Below are 24,857 nucleotides of genomic sequence, written 5' to 3'. Positions count from 1 at the left end.
GGCATAAAATGTACTGGAGACAGAACTAACATGTAGATTCTTTAACACTCTTACATAATTATAAATGTAAACATTTATGAGATAATCGAATTGACATAGAATGAACCTGTGTACTCTATCTTATTTCTTTCTATGCTTTCAGTGGCCATGAAAGTAATTCTATCTACTATGCTGCTCGTGGTAATTCTCCTGTCTTGGAAGACACTCGAACCAACGATGCACACGATCGAAGAAAGGGATGCTTCCACTGAACCTGGTAACCATTCTGATCAAGTTTGCATAATCAATATGTGTTCACAAGAACCGTAACAACCAAATATTAATTTTCTAAACAAATTATCATTTCTTTATATACATATTTTTTTCTACAAATTATTATAATACTGCAGTTGTGCTGTTAGGAAATGTTACTTGTTGATATGAAAAATTAATTACGTATGTATAAGTTGCTGCACAATATCAGGGTGGCTACTCACTTGGAATTCCTCGAATTCCAGGAATTAAACGTGAATTATTGGGTCCGGAAATTATGCGTGAATTATTATCTCTGGAAATTATGCGTGAATTATTATCTCTGGAAATTATTCATGACTTTTGACAAAACATGAAATAAGATACAAGCGGATGTTTTCTCTTTTCCAATTTTTTCTCCGTAGACGTGGAAAATTGCAACTTTTATTAATCCAAATCCCATTAATTTATACATGTTTATAAATGCCCTGAGGTAAGTTTCTCTCATTTTAGCTTTTTATTAGGAAGAAAAAGAAAGCTACATGGAAAATAAAACGAAACTTTCTCAATCCGTTTACCTTGTTAGTGTCTTTTACAGAACAATCTATCTGACAGACGGAAGATTATTACAAAATAATATATCTTGAAATTGATTAGGTAAGTACATTGGAATCATACAAACCCTTTATATTGTCGATATTTTTTTGTGTGGAAAGGAAGGGTGAGAGTCGGTAATACGTAAGGTTTTAATAGAGAAAACATCTGCTTGTATCCTTGAAGTTTTGGAAAGTTCGCCTTGAAAACCAGGAATTATACTAGTGATAACCATGAATCTTTTGTGTTATCCACACTCAAACTTCGCCTTTTGTCTGTGAGGATGATATCATGTGCTGAAAATTATCTTTCAACAGAAACATAGTCAGTAGTGCAAATTTGAATGCTGAAGCATTTCTTCGCAAGGCGTGAATGCCAAGGAGGACCAAGCTGACACGAGAGTGGGCAAGGGCGCACAGATCAGAAGTTTCCATTTGGACTGTGCAGGCAGTAAAGACGATTGGGTGCCAAAATTGAGAATGGGAAGAGGGGGGGGGGGCAAGGACAGTTTATTTTATCTTAATAGGCAAGGCTTAGAATTAAGAGTCTATAGTTCAGGGGTAAAAAGTCTGGAGGAACTGTCCACTATCTGACGTCACTGTTTCCTGCAGATAACAGTGAGGTCAGACATTTTATGTTTTGTTTAATGCTTTGATAAAGATCATACACTTGGAGGGAGGGAAATCGACAGAAAACATGCCAGTCATTTAATTTTTTCACCACCAAACCTAGTAAATACCTTTGTGATATAATCCATGAGCCAGGACCTCAAATTTGGGCGATCGGTACCACTCGGGGGGGATGTGTTCTCATATGTTTTTTTTCAAGGTGTAGATGCCTGGAACTGGAAAATGTGTGATTGCATCTTGTAACTCTTCTCTTTTTTTAATAATATTATTGAATTAGTAGCAATAGCCGAAAAATAATGGATTTTCATATTTGTTATAAAAAGCATATAAATATCACAATATTTGAATAAATAAATTTAATTTCATCAGACATAGCAAATTCAATATTATTTTATAATCATTATAACTATTAAGTGTAATAATATTACTATAATCCTTATAATAATAATAATAATAATAATAATAATAATAGAACTTTATTATATTGCTTATATACTGACATAAATGAAATGCATAAGTTTTACTTACAATTTTCAATAATAATAGTCGCTAAATCTTAAATACGCATGTGTGTTACGATTTAACATAAACAAAATGTTATTATTTATATTCAACATCATCATCTTCTGAATAGATGTCATCATTAATCGATTTTCACATGTGGGACGTCTGCATTTGTCAGTGCAACTGATGTTATTTAGACAGAAGACGTAGTTTGTAGTTTCTAATGAATTGGTTCGTTGATTGATTTGGTGTTTCAAGTCCACTTTTTGCACAGTAAGCCTAATTGGAATTGGACCTACAGTTTAAAGTAGGATCCGAACCACTATGTGCCTCCACTGAGTATCGAACCTGGGACCCCTTGATTATAAGGCGGTGACGCTATCACTGTACTATCGGGGAGACAGTTTCTAATGGAGTTGCAAGCTAGTAGATCTAACAGAGTTTAAGCTGCTGACTGATTAGCTCCTCTGCTCCATCGCGTTTTTCTTTCTTCTTCTTCTTTTCACCTTCTTTCACTTGGTCTTGGAGTACGTGGATCAGTCAGAAGACATCTCTTGCTCATAGCGGATTCGGACGTTAAGCATGTTTCTTGCAAGTTGATAAATGTCTGTCACACCCTTCTTTACACAGAATAGACGATATGTCATGTCAGTCGCACAATGTACCGAATATTTTGGAGAATACAGTAAGCACGAGAACTACAGTTTGCTCGTTACTATTTCATTGAGATCCCATTGATCTCCGAGGGTGCGAAAATATTTCCTGTGTTTGTCTGTTGGCTGGAAGGATGCAGTTATGTTTCCTTTTCCTGCAAATGCATATGGGGACTTATTATATCTCGACAAAAATTTTTAATAATAATTGAAGCTATTTTCTTAATGTCAAGAACCCACATGGGTATTTTAGTACTATATTTGAGAAACAATTTAACTATGATTCTTTCATGGAATCTCAAACACACAATACACACATCCGTGTCATCTGAGCCTCTCATTACCGCTTCATAACCCTCATTATCAGCGGCAGTATTCACCAACAAATTACCATCTCTTCTTCATATTTACTGTTAAGATTGAGCACTTTGGGGCTCTCTTCAGATGTGATGTTCTATCATTTATCTCCACAGTTCGCGAAGTGTTTTATTCAAAAGATTTACAAAATGCTCTGGTTTCCTACATTCGTTAACATGAAATGCAATTAGAGTTGTTTTATTCATTACGTGACTTAGGAATTCACTTTCCGACAATCTGGGAAGATGAGATGCTCTGTGAATGATGTCCGAGTTCTTCCCTTGTGATTATCCGTTTGGTGTTATTTATAGACGTTTCATTGTACGTATCAGACAGACATCGATTCTTCGACTAGTATTTCCTTCCTGAAAGCAATGGACAAGGCAGATAAACCTCTTCTTCTTCTTCTTTTACTCTCTGAATAAGAGACATACCATCATTCGCCATGGCTGAATTTCCAGATATTTCCTCAGGGGAAATAACATTTTTCTGCAAGTATGTCTCTAATGCTCATGATAATGATTCTAAGAGAAAGGCATTTGGAGATTCCGATTCTGTGCTGTCACAACAAAATAGTGTCCTGTCTTATAATTAACCTGCAATAACTATCCACCGGCTTCTTCTTGGATCAAGAGAGGAACAGAGAGAACTAGACGAAAACCATGTACAGCCGATGTTTATGCAACTGAAAGAACACTCAGAGAACAGATAGAGTAGAGTATGGATTAGTACAGGTAACAGAAAACCCTACAGTCGCTTGAACCAATGGTCACATGATCTGTGTCAATATAGAGCAATGTGTGCACCAAAAGAACAGCTCCGAAACGGACATTTTCACAGCTGCAACTCACCACTAGCATGGTGTGTTATCTCGAACGGCCAACACCGCTGCACATCTGTGTGGCATGGATTCCATGAGGTGATAGATGAGAGCTTGGAGGATTCCTCGCCACATTTCACTTTGGGCAATTTCAGCTCTGGAAGAGTTGAGGGAGGTGCCATCTTACCTAGAATGCGTCTGCCAAGTGCATCCCAGACATTCTCTTGGGGATTTAAGTCCATTAATCACAGTGGCCACTCCATACTCAGTTTTCCCTCGTCCTCTGGCACGTTGTGCACTAACAGAACTCTGTGAGGACGAGCATTAAAGCCGATGGAAAGGAAACGCTCACCTATTGCATCTGCGCCCGGAATGGTAAAAGATCTGAGGTTCTCGTGTCCATATCTAAGGGCAGTCAAACTGTCATTTTGGATGATGTTGTGACATTTTTCTTACCCGCATAAATTCGCATAAATAATTGTTATCAATTTTTCTTGACGCATATAAACATCTCACAATATTTCCTCATCTCTTCGGTACGCAAATGCGTCATGCCTTTGTTTTGGTATATTGGTTACTCAAGTCGCCGCTAGAGGTCTCGAATTTTTTCATCACTTTCGTGAATTGCTTGCACACAACGCTTCGAGTCACAGGACGCTTCAGACAAGGTTCGATCATAGCTTCGTATTCGTGACCGAGTTCTGCCGCGTACGTGTCTATTCAAGCTGTCTGACCATGACGTGGAGGAACTTCGCTTTTCGCAAGTTACAGTTTTAGCTTCAACGATCAGCATGAAGTTTTCGGCAGTGTTAAGAAAGGAAGGAATTTGTACGTTGTGATATTTCGAGTGAATGTACTATTACGACAGATATTGGTAGTACGAAGGAAAAATACTGTTTGTAAAAATCACGCCTAGCGATGTGTTTGACTTGACCCATTCGAATTGGACGAAACTGCTGCCTGAAGTTGTGAGTAAGGTAGGATTACGTTCTCGCTTCATAAAGGAACATTACGAGAAAAGTAACTACAGATGCCAATGACGATTGTTACTGCGAAGAATTAAAAATATCTTCTGTGGTGACCCAATTTAACGAGAACGAACGCTTGAATGCCACACGGGAAGACAATACCTGTGACGTTTTGGAATCTGAGAACGTTGGTTGAGGTACGTCACGTTGGGATCAACTTGAGTAGCCCTATTTTGAACTCCCCGTTTTTGAAGTTTGGTAACCCAATTTACCAGAACCATATTGAACTATCCAGTCAACAAGGAGGATGGGTTTCATGGAGAATACGCTGACGAAAAGAATGCATGTGTTTTGCTGTCCCAGAATTGATATTCTATTCGGCGATTTTGGAAACGACCACTTGTTTGAGGTACGTATGTACTTTGTTTAGTAATTTGTGTGTGAAGTGAAAATGGAATAGTAGTTATTTTGGAAGAGATAACAATATATAGGTGACATATGTTTCGATTGCTACTCTAAAAAAATACCGCTCTAGAATCTCTTCGTGCAAATAGGTTTTTGTATAAAAGTTGAGCATCACGATTAGTGAAAGGTGTCGAACTGCGACGTTTTCTAAAAGTCACATTAATTTGACGTTTTGGCAACGCTGGCCATTTAACGGTTAGATGGATAGTAACGTGTCACAAATAGAACCTTCTCTTTCGGATTAATGACACCAGTAGACACCATCGTCGCGAGTTTTTTGTCCATTGTATTTGAGCCTGAAAATTCTCTTTTTATTGTAAAAGCACCAAATTTTGACTTATGTTTATATTCAGAATTAAAATGCCACGAAATCCCTAAAGATTGAGGTTAGGACAAATGTCCCCGTAGAACGCATAATATTGAAAATTTATAGATTAAATTCTAAAGCAATAATTTTATTGGAGGAATGGTGTTTTTCCTCGAGAAAATATATTGTTTGTTGTTGATTGGAATTGTATAATCAAAATAATCGTGAAGGATTCTTAAGAAAACTAAAGTCGCTGGCACGTCTATTATTTATTGTTATAGTGTTGAATTTCTCTATTGTATTTGTTGAACGAGAATAACAGCCAATTACGTCGTGAAGGATGTTACAATATATTAGACCAATGGTCACCATTACGAATATTGCCTTCCATATTTAACCTGCAATTTGCCATCTAGGTATAAGAAAAAAATTAATCGTAAATTGTTTTTTCCTGTGTTGCTAGATATGTTCTTTGAACAACTGATTTCAAAATTAATACTTTTGTAAAATATTGTGGTTTCGGGTATTTGTCTATATTTTGATTTAACGCCCCACTCACGAATTCCCTTATTCACTATTTTTGACGAATCCATCCAATACCTTTACAATGTGAAGGTCCGTACGTCTCACGATTTTGATTCCAACCCACAAAATCATTCCACCACTTCCATTTTAGAATGTTTGTTGAACAAAAACAGGGTTATAGCGTGTTCCACATTCAAGGCGGACGGCCTTGACCTTGCCTTCGTCGCACATTTCCCGTTGTTTGGAACCGAATCTACAGGCGAGAAATGGCATTTTGAGACACTCAAAGGGCTACAGATACCTCCCGCTGTCTGTCCAGCTTCAATCCTTCCTATGGTTATCCACGCCGTTGATTCAGGTAAGTCGCACTTTAGAGGCATTGTACCACTTGCCAACGTTCCTCAATAAACTCTTACACTGGAATTGGACTGCTACTGTCATTCGCACATTTGGGCACTTCAGTTGTTAATTCGGAGATATCTGTATTAATGATGGGCAAATAGCCAATTGACTCCAGTAATTGTGTTAAATATCATCCAACTAGTCAATTAAATTATTCACATATTTTAATTAGTGTTATTTCATAATCTTAATTATTATCATTATTATTAATTTAGATCAGATTTAATGTAATTGTAATTTCAAATAGTAAAAGTCAAAATATTAAAAATTATCAAAACTTTCCATTTACATCAAGGTTATCTGGGGAGTGGAGTAATAACACACAGAAGGCAAAGAGTAATAACATGCTATCACACATTTTCCATCTCTAGGCATCCCAACTTTTCTAAAAAAAATCATATTTGAACCCGTCCCCCCGAGTGGTACCGACAACTTGCCTGGCTCAAGGCCTAATATATAAATACCCTGTAAAATCTAAAAATAAATATAAAAACCTAAAAATGTTTTAATTTAGGCACATAAACCTAAAATAGGTTCTAACAAGCAAAATAGGTTGTTTTAGGCACTATAAAACTTCGTCAGTTGTTTCGTTTTTTAATGAAACGCTGATGTAACTTATTTCTTATTTACCTGCAAAGGAAAAATAGGTTGAAAACCTAAAATCCGAGGTCTATTATTAACAAATCCTTTGAACTAGTTTCCAAATTCAAGTAATTCAAGGAGTAATACTAAAAAATGAAAATGATATTAGAGAGAAAATAAAAAGCAGGCTTAATTCAGGAAATGAATGATACTTTTCTCTTCATAAACATTTGTCTTCTCGTTTAATATCTAAGAAACCAAAAGTTAAAATATACAAAAGAGTAATTTTGCTTGTAGTATTATATGGATGCGAAACTTGGAACCTTACATTGAAAGAGGAACATAAATTGAGGGTATTTGAAAACAAGTTCTTTAGGAAAATAGTTGGACCTAAAATGGATGAGGAGACAGGTGAGTGGAGAAGGTTACATAATTTAGAACTACGTGTCCAGATATTATTAGAAAGGAAAGAAGAGTTTACAGGATTCTTGGCCCAGTGGTAGCGCCGTCGCTTTGTAATCTAGGGATCGCGGGTTTGATACCCGGAGGAGGCACATTAGTATAAGTGGTTTGGATCCAACTTTAAATTATAGTTCCAGACCCGATTAGCTTTACTATGAATTAAGTGGACTTAAAACACCAACTCAATCAAAATTCCAACATGCACATATTCAGTTATCCGACTTAATTTTTGTAGTACATCCACTTAGAAACCAAGAAGCAGATGAGAAAATAAGGAAAAATAATGTTGTTTTGATTATTTAAGATCGTATTGGAAGTCATGGATTTCTGTGACAAAGCGTGAAGGAAATATTACGCTGAGATATTTTAACCTAAATACTGTTAATATGAAATTGGTTATCATCAGGATTTCCGTATCTTACTTACTTTGGTCTTTATTTATTTTCGGCATCTTCAATATCAAGGACACCAACGATTTTTTACTGTATGCAAATAATATTATGGACACAAGCTCGCCAATAAATTTTAATTTCTACTGAAGGTCTTATTCAGTAAAGTAACTCTGAAATTATATTTTTCACTCTCTAGTTCGTGTCGGATTCTGGTTCTTCTATCTTTTCAGATACTTTTAGGTAATCTAATGCTATTTTTAGTAAATTTTTACTTCAATTTGTTCACTATTGCAAAATCATGATTCACTTGAGCACAAATTCTTGTTAGATATACTTGGTTTTTTCCAGCCTTGATAAAAGGAACCATATTCAACTTAATATTAGCCAGCAACAAAATTTTTAACCATTGTGTGTATGCTTACGTTATGCATGTGTATGAACATGTTACCACACAAAGGATATGTACGTATTACATACATGGCTTTCTGCAATACTAGTAACATATTAGCATATTAGTAGTGTATTATAAATAAATATTTATTTAAAAGATAATAAGTTTTTCTTGTTCTGTTTACCAGCTCTTCATGTTGAGATACTTGAAAAAGATTATTATTATTATTATTAATACTAAACTAATGTCCATTATTACCAATATTTTCTTTTCAGAAAACTATGTGAACGATTCGGTTGCAGCTGCTTTTGCACTGAATACAACTGGCGTCCCTCTGCTTACAGCAATTGGTGGCCACCGGTGTGAGAACCTCAATTGTGCCAAGAACGAGAAATGCTTCGTGGGTTCATTGGTTTGCGAATACAGATTTTGTCCTCTTTTGGCATTTTGCGAAAGAACGGACGAAGGTGAGTAAAATCGAATAATGCGAAATAAGAAAAACTTGATTTGCAGATACAAGTTAAAATATATAAGTCAATTTACTTCGGTATGTCATATGGCTTAGAGAAAATATTATTTTCAGTTTAGGAAGGAAAAGGTAAAATTTTGCAATTAACAAGAAAGAACTAGCGTATTGCATCCAAAATCAATTACACTATTAAGAAGCCAATGTACAACTATAAATCTATGTGATGTTAGTAACTGACTTTCATTATAAATTTGTGTAATTATTCAATTGTTTACTTTCGTAATAGGGAATAAGCCATTGTTACTTTAATTAATTCTATTTTGATTATATAATCATAAGTTTTAACATTTTCGGAAAATATGTGGAAGTAATTGTGATGTATACGTGTTCAGCATTGCTTAGAGAATAATCAAATTCAAATACTTTTAAACCGATAATATTCCCCCCAACTTAATTTTCCTCACTTCAATATGAAAACTTTTAAGTCACAATTTGCTTTAAGTTAATTTTATGATCAGATAGACTAATCAAGACTGGGCCTATAGTATAAAGTGGGATCAGAGTCACTGTGCACTGTGCAATCCCGGAGATAGAACCCGAGATATCTTCGTTACAAAACGACTGTGCCAACGAGGAGGCCAATAAAACATTTCAATTTTCAGAATTTATAAGATATGCTTGCAGTTTGGAGACAAAATCCTTATTAAAGTACTTGCATATACACTCGTATTCAAAAATTAAGGATAATACATAAGCAATGTTTCCTCCGATGGATGGCAACCAAAATGGTCGAAATGAGAAGAATAGAGAATTAAACCATAATTAGTAGCAAAAAAAAAGTAATGGTGAAATAGCGTTAGAAATCTAGAAATAGGGGATGAACCTCCTCCCTAGAGCTGGAGCTGCAACTCATGCAATTCAGGATTTTAACATAGTGCTTAACACCAGCTTATAAAATTTCGGCTCTTCAAGACTGAGTAACATGTTGAATACAGTAACATTAGCTGTACCATAAACTCTTAATTTCGAAAGATTATTTTCCTCATAATGGTCAATGGCCACAACGGTTTCCCACTTTATTCGTAAGTGGATCTCCACATGCACTTCTGCAATAATTGTAAACCTTTCATCAGTGACAGAAGTCACGGCATGGTGATGCACACTCGGGAGAGATGCAGTCTCAGAATCTTAATGTTTAAAGATAATATCACAAATGCACAAGTGAAAACATTTTCGGTTTCTTTGTTTTTAACTCAGGAACGGATTAAAGTTTCCAAGGTATTTGTTCTCTTTATTTATTCGACAGAGATGCACCTGGGTCCTAAGAGGTGCGATAAGGTTTCTTGTGAACCAGGCTATGACTGCGCTCTCAGGAAAGTGAGTTCTGATCCGAATAATACTACTATGGTTGCAAGGTGTATCAAAAATGGTAAGTTATTTTACGTAAATAAATAAATAAATAAATATAGTATATACAGGGTGCTCGAAAATTCCCCTTACAAACTCCTAGGGCAAGTAGAGGGGACTGAGTAGACAATATTTGGAATAGGATCCCATGTCCGGAAACGTACCGTTTCCGTGCTACAACCATGACAGTGTGTCGGATGTGCCCGTGTTCGTATGAAACCGGGTAGGCAGTACATGACGTCAGAAGATCACCTGATGACCTAAAGTGTAATCATTTATTACAACCATGTCAAATGAGATGTTACGTAAGCTACAGAAGTGAATGACGTGTGATTCAGTCCATAGTACAAACAAATTTATTTGGTAACAATACCAAGGGAACAAAAGAGAAACGTACTATTCATTGATCAACACCTGTGTCGACAGTGGAACGCAACAATTTGTAGACGTCACGTGCCATCATGTGATCTTCTGACGTCATGTACTGCCTACCCGGTTGCATACCAACACAGGCACATCCGACAAATTGTCATGGTTGTAGCACGGAAACTGTACTTTTCCGGACATGGGTTAATATTCAAAATACTGTCTACTCAGTCCTCTCTACTTGCCCTAGAAGTTTGTAAGGGGAATTTCCGAGCACCCTGTATATATATATATATATATATATATAATTTCTTAAAATTTAATTAGGTGTCAATATTTGCACTTTATTATCTGAATTGTTCGAAGTCATAATGCATATGTAGCAGATATGTAATCTGGTTTATAAAAAGTTTAGTTTGCAGAGAATTCTAGATAAATTAATTAAAGTTTGAAGTTGGTGTCTGTGATCTAAATGTGTTATTTGATCGATTGTTAGACCATGGAAGTGACGAAGTCTCTTTCAAGCCATGTTGAACAAAACTTAATTCTGTATTCATATAAATGCCGTAACAATTATGCATTACTAATTCTGATCTGATGCATCCGGTAAATTTCTTGAAGTGGGCATGACTGAACTTTCATAATAATTTTGCATTATGTAGTTTTCACCAGAATTGTATATGTGAACTGCATTAACTACAGAATTCCGTTGCATTTTTTTCTGTATTTTATATTTTTTTTGCAAACAGTCATGACTTCAAATATATAATATTGCAGTTCATAAGTAACCGGTAATTGTTTCAAATGTTATGTAAGTAATTCTTCTATCTTTGATAAATTTCACTTAGATGAAATATCATTTCTTACATGAAAAGTAAATTCCACTTTACTTACCAGTTCTTCCAAGAGAGAGGGAGAGAGAAAGAGAGAGAAGTTTGTTTAAAGGCATGCGTGAAGAATTACAGCGTAGCCGTCCTCTCTTGAGGCGGCGGGAGCACTGTTGCCAACGTAGCTCTTCTTGAGCTAGGTCTGGCTCATTCGTGCACTCGTTTGGCTGTAACCTGGGACGCACACCTCCCTGCCCCACTATGGCGTCATCACTGTCTGCGGCTTGCTTACATAGACCAACTTCAGCCATAAGTATACATTTTGCACGTGATATGTTATATTTGCTGCGTATCCCGCCCTCTCTTACCTCCCGAGCTTTTTTGTATTAATATTGTGCCTTGGTTGACATGAAGAGGACGTAATACTGTTATCCGGGAATACTTTATTTCGATTTCATACGATAATCGATGGATTATAGATAGAGAGTGAAAACTAAGAATAAATATGCCATCACATAATTACCGGTAATAACAGCGCCCCCCACTACTCATTTGACATCTAAAATTACCCTAGGAGGCACTTATCCAGTTTCGTAAATGTAGTTCCTTGAAAGTTTTTACTCCACTTACGGTGAAATTTAACTCTTATGAGCATCAGCTATGGAAACACTGCCAGGATGGCCGTATGAGGCAAGGATAAATGCATTGCGCTTATGGAAGTAATATTTTATTTGTTTTGGAAATATCAAAATTCCGATGGTATAGAAAAATATATCAACGGAACAATGGCAGACTGAAGTAGTAATTGACATGCGGAGAAGTCGAAACTTCCATTTGATTAGCCGTAACTTGAAATCGAAGCTGATTACCCATAAGGAATACAAGAGTTTCTTAAAATTCTTATCATATTTTTCAAACATCACATTTTTCAAAATTCATACTCTCTTCAACACCGGTGTTTTTTTTCAGTAGCATTGCATATTCGGACGAAATTGAAGTAAATAATCAACTGGTGCAAAATTTTTACTGTGTCGTCGTCTTACTATTATTATAAAGACTAATCTTAAACTTAACAACGTACTTTATTCTATAACACGAAGTATAACTAGAACAACAACTCAAGAAGTTACAAGCAACTATCTTCGTGACAAGAACCACTCACTGTCGGCCATGTTGCCATCAACAGTGGTGCAATTTAATTCGAAGGCACTGTTCACTACACATATATTGCATCTTCCCCTTTTACGATGATTCCCTTATATTACAAGTTATGATACATAATCATGAAGTTTGACTGGTCTTTTTACAGTTCGACCACATCTAGTTACATACATATTTTTACTGTTGTTTCAGTCTCAGGTTCACTTATTACAGAGTTTGGAGATTCTACAGATGTTCTGACATTACAAGGTTCATATTTAGGATATTCTACAAAGGTTTGGACATTACAAGGTTCATCCTCTAATATACATTTAAAATTTGGAACATTGTTAGACTTTCTTAAATGTGCCTTATTTCTTCTAAGCAATTGGTTATTTTCATCTCTAACCATGGGTGATCTTGGTCTTTAATGAGCCAGACTTACTATAGTATTTCCTAGATTAATCCTGCTTATCCTTTAGTAGCTGTTTTACATTCAACTGTACTTCAGGATTTAATAATTCTCTATGAATAGGTAATCTAGTTCTTACTCTTAGATTCATCAACATCTGAGCTGGTGTCATATCCAAACCTGATGCTGGAGAATTTCTGTACTCCAGAAGAGCTAACAACACATCACTGTTAACTTAATTACATTTTTTTAACAATGATTTAGCAAAGCCTTCAGCTTTTTCAGCAAGTCTCTTTAATTGCGGATACCTGGGACTGCTGGTTACAAAAGTAAAATCCCATTGCTGTGCACATTTTTTACATTCTAATGATCCAAATGGCACATTATCACAAATTACTATTTGTGGGATCCCATGAGTTACAAATGCAGACTTCAGTTTAGTTACTACTTCTGTAGCTGTTTTAGATTTTAGTGACATAAATTCCAACCATTTAGAGTAATAATCCATAATTACTAGATAAGATTTACCTCAATACTCAAAAATATCTATACCTATCTTTTGAAAAGTGGCCGCGGTGGCTCAGTCGGTAACGCGTCTGACTACCATGCTCAAGGTCCCGGGTTCGAACCCCGGCCGGTTCAAATCCGGGAACTTTTCTAACGGTGAAAGCGGCCCCGGCGCCCACCCAGCGTCGAATAACATGGGTACCTGGGGGAAACCCTGGGGGGTAAAGGCGGTCAGGGGCGTGATGTTGATCACATCACCCCCACTCACGACCGGATCAAGAAAGTGTGGGGCGTTACCCCCACACCCCCTATACGCCTTCATGGCGTGGTGCTATGCATAGGGGAACACTTTACTTTTTTTTTTTTTTTTTACCTATCTTTTGAAATGGCTATTCTGGAATAGTATGTAAGGTTAATGGATCTTTACAATTTGACCTCTTGATACTTTGCACACACACTACATTTTAGGATTATAGTTTCAATATCTGTTGCTAACCCTGGCCAATATACCACTTTTCTTGCTTTCAATTTAGTTTAAGCAATGCCAAAATGACCTTCATGCAGTAATTTTAGAACCTTTTCTCTTAAGGTTAATGGTACAATTACTTTGTTCTAAAAATATTAACCCACTTTGTACATGGTTATTTAATTTAACCACGTAATTTATAGTACAATTTTACATCATCTGGCACATATTTCTTTTCCACTGGAAAACTATTTCTATGGTACTCCATTATTTTACAAAGAACTGGATCATTTTTGGCGTGTTTACAAAATTCTTGTTTTCGCGACTTACTTATTTGCAAATACTTAGTTACACTGTGGACAACTTCTGTTAAGAATGGATCACTCTGTACTTTGTCCTTTATGAAAGATTTAGACAACAAATCTGCAATGTGTATATTTGCACCTGGAATATACACTACATTCACATTATTCTTTAATAACCTCACTTTCATTCTTTGTAACATATTTGACATAACATTTGCTACATACTTCTGCATTATACATAGATACTAATGGATTATGATCTGTATGAATTTCAGTTTGCCTACCATAAATGTAATAATGAAACTTTTCTACTTCAAATACAATTGCTAACATTTCTTTCTCTATTTGAGCATATACCTTTTCCGTTTCTGTTAAACTACGAGAAGCATACGCTACTGGTCTACCTTCTTGCATTAAGCAACAACCTAGCCCTTCACTAGAGGCATCGCACTGAATGACAATTTTATTTTTGTTATCAAACATACCTAACACTGGAGTTGTAGATACTTTGTCTTTTAACCTCTGTAATGCTTGACTATGATGAGGTAACCATTGCCAATGAAATTTATCTTTAACAAGTTTTCTTAATGGAGTTGTTACAGTAGACAAATCTGATATAAACTTAATTAAATAATTCACCATACCTAGAATTCTTTATAATTATTTCTTACTTCTGGGTTGATCAATGCTGATAATGGATTTAACTTGTTCTTGGTCTGCTTTTAGACCTTCAATACAAAATACATGACAAAAGAACTTCACTTTACTGATCTTATATTGTACTTTTACTGGATTGAATTTTATATTCAATTTTCTAGCTCTTTCTAACACTTGTTGCAATATTCTATCATTCTCAGATTCACTTTCTGCTGGAATAAGCAAATCATCAAAGTATATACTTACACCTGAAATATCACCAAACTTCTTTTAATTGATTTTGTGAAATACTTCTGGTGCTATTGACAAACCAAATGCCAATCTAGTAAACTGTTGCACCCAAAAGGTGTATTAAACGTACACAATTTAATTGAAACTTCATCTAACTCTACATGGTAAAATACATCTTTTAAGTTAAGTACACAATAAACTGATTTGTTACTTCTTAGCCTTGAACTTAACTCTTCCCCAATTGGTATTAACGCAAAATTTCAATGGCCTTATTCGAATCCTGGAGATTCAAGCACAAACTTAGTGAGCCATTTGGTTTTTCAATAATTACTAAATTACTAACCCAAGCCTTAGGATTCTCTTCTTTAATTATTATACCTTGTTTTTCTAACTTTTCAAGGTCTACCTTTAATTTTGGGTCTCAATGCATAAGGTATTCTTCGTTTAGGCTTGGCGACTGGTTTTACAGTTTCATCTATTTCTATTCTTAATTTACCTGAGCATTTACCTACTCCTTCAAAAACATCCTTATTATTTTCAATGAACTCAATTTTCTCACTTGCGGATACTGGATTAACCTGCATCCTTTTAACTAGTTTTAGGCTGACATATGCATTTACACCTAGTATTGGCTTACATTTCCTTAACTGATCCTTAATTATTACAAATTCTAACTCTGTTTCCGACAATTGTGATGCACAGCTCAACCTTGCCACACCTAATGGACGAATTTTTGCACCTGCATAGCTTTGTATGACTAACCTTGTTGGCTTTAGCTTGTCTGTATTTTTGATTTTATTTAATACCCCTAGTGGCATTACATTAACTCTAGCACCTGTATCTAGTTTGAACTGAATTTCCTCATTTTCTAAATTTATTTTTTCTAACCCCTCACTCCAACTTGCACTCCTGCTTGCTGCAAACACAGATGTAACACTTAGCACCTCACTACCACTATCTGGCGTGTCATCTTGCAATTCCACATTTTTCACTTGTTTCACTTTACGTCCAACTGCAATATGATTATACCCACTACATTTGTTTCATCGCTTACCAAACGCTGGGCATGATGCTTTTTATGATTATAACCACACTTCTTGCACTGATATACTTCCTCTTCATTTTTCTTATTCCTGTTGCTCTTAATCTGGTACGACTTTTTAAGATTCACCTTATCTCTTACTGGACGAGCTTCTTCCTTATGTGCTTTCACGATCATAACAGCAATCATACCTGGATTCTTATTCTGAATCGTTGTTGCTTGTTGCTTATTTCTTTCTCCTGCACGACCTATTTCCACCACTTTTTCGAGTGGTAAGTCTCCATCTCGTAACATTCTTTCTTGTAGGCTTCTGTCATTAACAACTAACACTATGCGATCTCGCACAACGCTATCTGTTTGATCACCAAAATTACATGACTTTACCAGTTTTTTAAGATCAGTTACATAATTATGACTTTGCACACGAAAGTTGAAATCATACCTTTCCACCACAGTATTTTTTCTCGGATTTGCGTAATTTTTATACGCCAGCAAAACGTGTTCATAATTACTCTTGGATTCTTCTGACAAATTAAAAGTACTCAGCAAGTCAACAGCTTCCTCACCTATTACATTAAGTAATATGGAAACTTTTACGTCGCTTGATTCCGTATTATGTCCTGCTGCTTTCATATATATTTCGAAGTTTTGTCGAAAACTTAGTCAGTTTTCACTCAGATTACCCGAAAGCTTCAATTCCTTGAGAACCTTAGCCGAATAAATTACGGTGAACAAAAATCACACGTAAGCACTGTAATCACCCGTTTCTTCCGTCTGTATGAAATGAAGCCCGTGTTTTATTATCGGTTCGCAACGTTTCCACACGACTGCGACATCTCTCTTCGTCTTGCTATTATTATAAAGACTAGTCGATAATTTAAACAAAGTACTTTATTGTATAACACGAAGTATAACAAGAACAAGAACTCAAGAAGTTACAAGCAACTTTCTTCGTGACAAAGACCACTCACTGTCGGCAATCCTGCCATCAACAGTGGTACCAGTTCTTTGTCTGCAGGCACTGTTCACTATACATATATTACAGTCACTCTTCCCTTTGTCCACACTAGGATTGACTCTACAATTTAAAGTGGGATACGAACTACTGTGCAATCAGTTTCTACCGAGAGTCGAACAGAGGACTCCTTGATTACAAAACGGGAACATTGTGTGTTATGTGTCACTATTTTACTCCATACTATTTTATTCTACAGTCTCATATCAAAAGCACCAATTTACGCAGAAATTTCGTAATGGGAATATGACAGTAGGAGTGGGATTATACATTTTTATAAAGAAGTCACTCATGTGCTTTGTCTATTTTTCCCGCAGTTCAATTTCTTTCTTTAACGAAAGCATGGCCCGTACGCTGTCTCAGTTATCTCTTGAGCAAGGCTGCGCATAGCATCAGAGAAGGGGAGGAAATCGAGTGGGCAGAACGAAGCAGTACATCCTCCTGCGAAGGCTGATAACTGTAGTCACTTTCCTCCCCTCCGCTCAATCTCGATCCCTGGTGGAGCCGTCTGGCGTCACTACTTACACAGAGATGTGTTTTCGTTCGCCTGCTCCAGAGATAAATGAGACAGGGTATAGTCTGGGTTATAGTTCCATCAATTTCAAATGATCACTCCATTGTCCAAAATATAAATATTTGTACATATATTCTGTTGTATTTTATAATGTTGAATATGGTCATTATTCTATAATTATTAATCATAATTTCTATTCTTACAGAATATTTGATTGGATATGAAAACCCCAAATTATGTGACGATCGTGCTTGTAGAGGACTGTCGTGTATACGAGTGGAAAAGCAATGTGATAAGCATTTCTGTGGTTACATTGACAAATGTGTCGGCATTGAAGGTAAGTATTGTGTTTGCATATTCAATGGTCACTTTCATTAGTCTCTGTGTATTTAAGCAAAATAGTTTTATGGTTTAACTGCAATGTGATAAAAAGCGAAGCTGTTATTTGTCGCAGTTCAGAAACAATCTACAAACTGCAAGTATAAATTTGAAATCTTAGAAACGTTCTGCCCTTCTTCACATACTATGCGAAATGGAAAACCTCTGCTACCACTTCAGTAGAAAAGACTCGACAATATCAAACTGTACATTTTTCCTTGCTATACGTGAAAGAAAGTTAAGTAAGTCAAAATATCAGTCTCGTTTATATTTTGGAGTAACCCAGTGAAAATATATTTTACAGCTCTCAAATGTTATATGTTGAAATATTATCACAAAATACAATTTGCTTTAAAATCCAAAAAAATAGACCTACCCTAGCGTACAGTGGACAGAAATACAATCGGTATTTGTGCAGGGGTATTTTGTAGGCTTATTTTACCCCTTATAAAGGGAATTACATTCACGGATTTCTGTGAATGTATTTCCGAGATATCTATGCTTTAAGAGTACAACAAATGGATCAAAAATGATGAAGAACTTTCTGAAAATAAAATCAAGCAATGGTCAAGATTTAAAAATTTTACATTTTTGGGCGATATAATACGCACGTGTCTAAAGTCAACAAAATGTATTCTCTATCTCATTTAGAAGCTAAGATAATCGAGGTAGAAATGTATGATTTGAATATGGTATTAGTTAGAAAGATCACTTTAAGAGAACTCAGTTTATTCAGTTCAGCTTACTCCATTAATGTTTCCAAAATATCTAACGCTTTTACATTTTGATAGAAATGCTGCCCTGGGCCTACACGTGCAAACATATGAACTGCCTCAGAGATGGAGTTGTTTGTTATAAAGGTATTGAAGACCCATTTTGCCAAGGAGAGAACTGTGTAATGAAGACTAAATGCCAGCGGTATTTTGAAGGTAAACAAATGTGTGTGAATATTTTGTTGTGTTCATCATAACTTTATTTTAAGACCAAGTGAAATTTCACTCTAATATCAGGCAGCAATAGTAGGTAGAAAGCCGGTTCTGAATCGTCCGAAGTACGTACGAGAGCAAATTGGACGAGCCGTAGCCTTTTACGGTGTGTATTTTTGTAGCCGTTTACGGTGTATGTTAACCTCATTAGCAGTGTTGCCAACTCGGACGAGTAGTAGCCTTTTACGGTGTATATTTTTACATTTTTTGTACGTGAGTGTACGTGTGCCCGAACGAGTCGTAGCCTTTTACGAGCTATTTTTGCGCGTTAGTGTACGTACGAGCAAATCGGACGAGTTGTAGCCTTTTACGAGCTAAATTTGCGCGTTAGTCTACGTATAAGCAAATCGGACGAGTCGTAGCCTTTTACAGGTTACTTTTGCGCGTTAGTGTACGTACTAGCAAATCCTGTGAGCCTTGGCCTTTTACGGTGTATGTTAACCTTACTATGAGTATTCTCAACTCATCGTAGCCTTTTACGGTGTATATTTTTGTATTCTTTTACGATGTATGTTAAACTCATTAGCAGTGTTACCAACTCGCCGCAGCCTTTTACGATGTATATTTTTAAGAGGTATGTTAACGTCACAGCACAATGTAGCCAACTTGGCAGTCGTCGAATCGAGCCCCCTAGCCGCAGGTCACGTGACCAAAAGTGTACGAGCAAATCGGGCGAATCGTTCCCTTCTGCGCCCTTACGCGAAACGTCGTTCTGGAGGCAGGAGAATTGGTCGCAAATTGCACCAGCGAGGCCTTTCTTGAAGCAAGAGGGCAAAAATTAAATAGTCTGACCAGGAAAAAGAAAGCGATGCACTGCAACATGCCGACGAAAGTGTTTGGCTACAACAGAAAGAAAACCGGCGCCTTGCTTCCCAAGTACTTCAAGATATCCAGCAAACAGTTCAACAAAGCTCGAGACATGCTCGACGAGACATTGGTCGCTTTCCGAACCGATCTGCTGGCTGCCACGGTCGTTCACTTGAACGGCATCGTGAGACAGTTCGAAGAGAACACCGGCAAGATCTTTATAGTTTTCAAGAACAATCGCATCTTCTACGAACTTCCGCTTGGTTGCGGAAGTCTCCGGATCGGGGACTTACATCCCTCGAGTGGCGTCGCGATCAGGTTGCAATTACGAGAAGAGCCTTTTCAGGATCAAGTACGACAACATGAAATCCGGAGTCTCGTACGACAATGTTCCCGTTGGGGATCGTCTGTATGCAGAAGCTACCGTGACGAGTGTGGAGCATCCAATACTGCTCTTCTTGGAGCTGCTACTATACTTTCCCGTCGCCAACATTAGTCGTCGATCGTAAGGAAGTAAGAAAGCAAAGGAAAAAATCAAGAACTGAAAGAAAGCAAACAAGATAATAGTTTGTGCTCCATGTTTATCTCAGAGCCTTCCTCTGTCGTCTCTAAGCCCCAACGCCGGCTCCGTCGCCATGAGAGCATCAGTTGTGAACGAACTGCACAATCCTGCTCGCAGGAAGTATCCTCGACTGCCCCTGGTTACGAATGGGATCGACGATCTCTGGCAAGCCGACCTCGTGGAGATGAGTACGGGAAATCTCAAGGACCTTCACAAGATCAACAAAGGTTTTAGGTATCTGCTCACAGTCCTGGACACTTTCAGCAAGTACGCTTTAGCGACGCCCGTCAAGAACAAGACAGGAGTCGAGGTTGCAAAAGCTTTCGGATCTGTTCTCGGCGTTTTCCCCTCCGACAAAAGATCGCCTCGTCTCCTTGAGACCGATTGCGGCATGGAATTTTAAAACTCGCTCTTCCAGAAGGTGCTGAAGGATAACACCATCCTCCACTATTCCACCTACAGCGAACTGAAGGCGAGCATTGTGTGGAGCGCTTCAACAGGATCCTCAAGAACCTCATGTGGAAGCGATTCACTCTCCGCGGGAACTGCAAGTGGGTGGACCTGATGCCAGAACTGCTGAACGAATACAACAACAGTCGCCACAGGACGATCGGAATGAAACCGTCGGAGGTGACGAAGCAAGACTAGGGGCACTTACTCTGCGAGGTGTACTGCAAGCGAAGCCAGAGCAGCCGTCGCAAGAGAGCAAAGTATAAAATAGGGGACAAAGTGAGGGTGAGCAAGTTCAAGCGACCGGGTGTGTTCGATAAAGGTTTCACCAGGAACTGGACCACCGAGATCTTCACCGTAACCGACGTTCTCCTGGCATCCTCCCCGCGCTATATACCAACCTACAGACTTAAAAGCGCCGTCGACGGCGAGGACATAGAGGGGAGATTCTACGAACAGGAAATATCCTCCACTCAATTCCCGGACACGTACCTCGTAGAGAATGTGCTGCGAAGGAAGAAGCGTAAACTTTACGTCAAGTGGCTGGATCTTCCCGGTTCGCAGAATTCCTGGGTAAATGCCGGCGATATCATATGAGCTGGGACGTAACCAAGAGGCTACCCGACGTCGCCGAAGGAGAAGGAATAAAGACAAGCTGCGAGTTGCTCCCCGAAAGCTTTCGATGCCTCATAGTGGGCCCCTCGGGATGTGGCAAAACGACGTTGATGTTGGACAATTTCATCCTGGCTCCCCACTGGATCGATTGGGAGAACAGGAAACAGTACGTTTTTTCCAAAAGTCTCGAGCAACCGAAATACAAGCAACTGACAGAGATCTCCTTCGACCTTTGCCTCGCAGATGGTGCCTTTGGACGAGAGTTGCGAGAATTCGTTGATCGTCTTACCAATCTCCCTAATTAATATAATAGTTATTAGGTTACCAATGACTTTCTCCCCAAATAAATATATCTGAAATTTGGCTTTCTGTCTTCCAGAAATGGACCCATTACAAGAGCCATCCACTTCATCTTCTGCCTCCAAGACGAAAGAGCCCAGAGTCAAATGTCCATATTGTAGCATTCTCCAAACCAAATCCAATTTCAGCGGGCAGAAAGCAAGATGTCAACTACGCCTTCGAAATCCGAGAAAACCTCCCAACGAAAGTAAGTTTTGCGAAACTGTGAAAAATCATAGTATCGTCAAATTTTGCCAAACATCAAAATGTTTGTTGTGTGCAAAAACACAAGCTTACCGACGATGATGCCAGCCAAGCACCGCCTGTTGAAAAGAAAATGAAACTCCCGGAGCCTGTATATCCTCCCAAGGAAAGCATACTTTGCGAAAAATGCGGAAATATCATAGCATCGTCAAATTTGGCCAAACATCAAAAACTTTGTTGTGTGAAACTCCCGGAGCCTGTATATGACGGGGATACCGAACGCATTATACCTAAGGGACCAGCTTTCAGGAAGAGATTGGCAACTACAGCCTGAACAACTGGGATTCGCCCTGTAGCGCAAGTATATTCCTGGTGGATAAGGAGGAGGATGTGATAAAAATTTTCTACGCAATTCTCGATAGGGGTACTTTTAAAGTCAGTCTGATATTAGGTTCTGAATTTTCCAAACAACCGGGGAAAATTTATGTGTTCTTCCATAGAGCCCAGCAGCAACACGTACTGGAAATCGACAGGCCGGGGATTGGCGATCTTAACGATGGGTAGACGTGGGAGCTTCTCCGGAAACTAGAAGAGTTCCAAGAGAAGGGGTCCGGGTGGAGTGTCTGCATCACAACGCACACACTAGATATTTGCGTAAGCAAATTTACACCATTTTCCGGCTCAAAGGCTCAAAGTATGTGAAGCTCCCAGAGGTGATTGAAAACAAAAAAGCAGTTTTGAACATCAAGAACAACGATACACAATGTTTCAAATGGTGCATCCTTGCCCATTTGCATCCAGCGAAAAAATCCCGTGTAGTGTGTCGTGCTATAAGCGGTGTTCAGAAGAATTGAACCCATACTTCCTGGACATCGAGTTTCCTGTCGAGCTTTACGAAATTGCAAAATTCGAGAAGGCTTACAACGAGAAGAAAGCAGTACCAATCGCCGTCAACGTTTATGGATATCGTCACGATCCCAAAAACGTGAACGAGTTGCAAATAGATCCGCTTCGGATCAGCGACATTGACGAGGAAGGTAAAGAAGTTAAAATGATAGACTTGCTGCTAATAAAAAATGAAGAAAATCATCCTTATTGCATCATCAGTGATCTATCAAGACTCGTCCGAAGTGGAATAACAAAACATGAACATCACATCGAAATATGCCACAGATGCCTGTTATTCTTCAGTGGGAAGTGTTCAAGATCGGCTAAAGACAAGCTGAAAGAGCACCTGAAGGATTGCAGACGATATAAAGGTTAGTGTTCCCGGGGAGTTTCCACGAGTTCAAAATCCACAAGGTCCTGCTCGAAGCCTCGGTGATGACTGTTGCCAACTTCGAAGCTTTCCTGAAACCGATGGCTATTTGCGATCCCGATCCAGCAAAGTGCTCAACTACAGCATATCAGGAACATGAACCCTGCAGCTATTCTTATTACGTCCACTGGATCGAAGGAGCCGATGCGAAGAGTAAAGGCCCCTTTATTTACCAGGGAACCGAGGCAGGTAAACAATTTCTATAATCTCTTGTGAGAGAAGTAAAAAAATGTGGGAAAGTTCTCCTAACGGAGAAGAAGTTAGCTCTTACGAACATCGAGAGAGAGAAACATGAATCATCAACACACTGCAAAAATTGCAATGACAAATTTACTGATATATCCGATAGAATAGTAATTAAAACATGGCATCATGTTCACATAACAGGACACTACATTGGCGTATTGCGGGAAATGCAACTTGAAAACGCAAACAGCGAAGTTCGTGCCGATATTTATGCATGGTCTCAGTAATTACGACGTACATCATTTTGTTAAGGAACTTGGATACGATAAAAATTGTATCGAAGTGATTGCTGAGACCGATGGAAAATATGACAGTTAGCAAGTGGGAGAATGTACCACCCGATTACCTTTTGAATGGTAAAACAAAACTTCCCTGCGGAGATGCCTGCTCCATGTGTGCCGAGGGTAAATTACCCAAACAAGACAAAGTTGAGATGCGATTCTTGGACACCTACCGCTTCCTCCAGGCAAGCTTGGACAAGTGCGTCGCCAATTTGTCACCAGAAAACACTAAAAATGTGCCATTGGATCTTATTCGTAAGAAAGGCGTGTATCCCTACGAGTATGTCGACTGCAAGACCAAGTTCGACGAAACAACACTGCCACCGAAAGAGGCTTTCGATTCGACCTTGACGGAAACAGTTTTATCCGACGAAGACTACAAGCACGCCAAGCGCATGTGGAACGAATTCAAATGTAGAACACTGGGAGATTTCCACGATCTCTATCTCGAACTCGATGTGCTGCTTCTCTTCGATGTGCTACACACGTTTCCTTGAGCTGTGATTCGGGATTACAAGATCGATCCTGCACACTTCGTCAGCCTGCCATCGCTATCGTGGAACACCATGTTGAAATCCTCCGCTATTAAATTGCATCTTTTTAACGAAGAGGAATGTGACATGCAGATTTTTATCGAAAACTCCATAAAGGGTTGCATTATCCAGTGTTGTTTGCGCCATGTCGAAGCCAACAATAAGTATATGAAGGATGAATACGATCAGAATAAGGAAGAAAAATACATCATGTATTTCGGTGCCAGCAACCTATACGGCTTTGCCATGAGTCAACACCTGACGAGCAGCACATTCAGATGGGATTCGAAGGTGACAAAGAAAGAACTGAAAGAGCAACTAACTGACGAATTTGAGGGGGACGAAGGCTTTTTCGCCGAAGTGGATTTGGATTATTCTCCGAAATTGCACAACCTTCATATTGATTTTCCTTTATCTCCTGAGGTGAAGTGCCCCCCTAACTCCCGTCTATGTAATGGAAAAAAATTCCTAAAAAGACATGGAAGGAAAGCTAAAAGA

General features: G+C 38.1%; 1 protein-coding gene across 1 annotated transcript in view; it reads left to right on the top strand.

Moving 5' to 3' along the window:
• LOC145984518 (uncharacterized) overlaps positions 1 to 24,857 on the top strand; it is a 93,504-nt gene that overhangs the window by 48,075 nt on the left and 20,572 nt on the right. The window contains exons 2-6 of the mRNA XM_083118173.1: positions 143 to 256; positions 8,558 to 8,749; positions 10,058 to 10,180; positions 17,846 to 17,977; positions 18,810 to 18,947. Coding sequence (XP_082974299.1) covers positions 143 to 256; positions 8,558 to 8,749; positions 10,058 to 10,180; positions 17,846 to 17,977; positions 18,810 to 18,947 — 699 coding nt within the window. The remainder of the gene's footprint in view (positions 1 to 142; positions 257 to 8,557; positions 8,750 to 10,057; positions 10,181 to 17,845; positions 17,978 to 18,809; positions 18,948 to 24,857) is intronic.

This window comes from Lepisma saccharinum, chromosome 2 (assembly GCF_977018435.1).
Source record: "Lepisma saccharinum chromosome 2, izLepSacc3.1, whole genome shotgun sequence".
Lineage (NCBI taxonomy): Eukaryota > Metazoa > Arthropoda > Insecta > Zygentoma > Lepismatidae > Lepisma > Lepisma saccharinum.
Note: the sequence above shows the minus strand (reverse complement) of the source record. Positions and strands in the feature narration are given on the sequence as shown.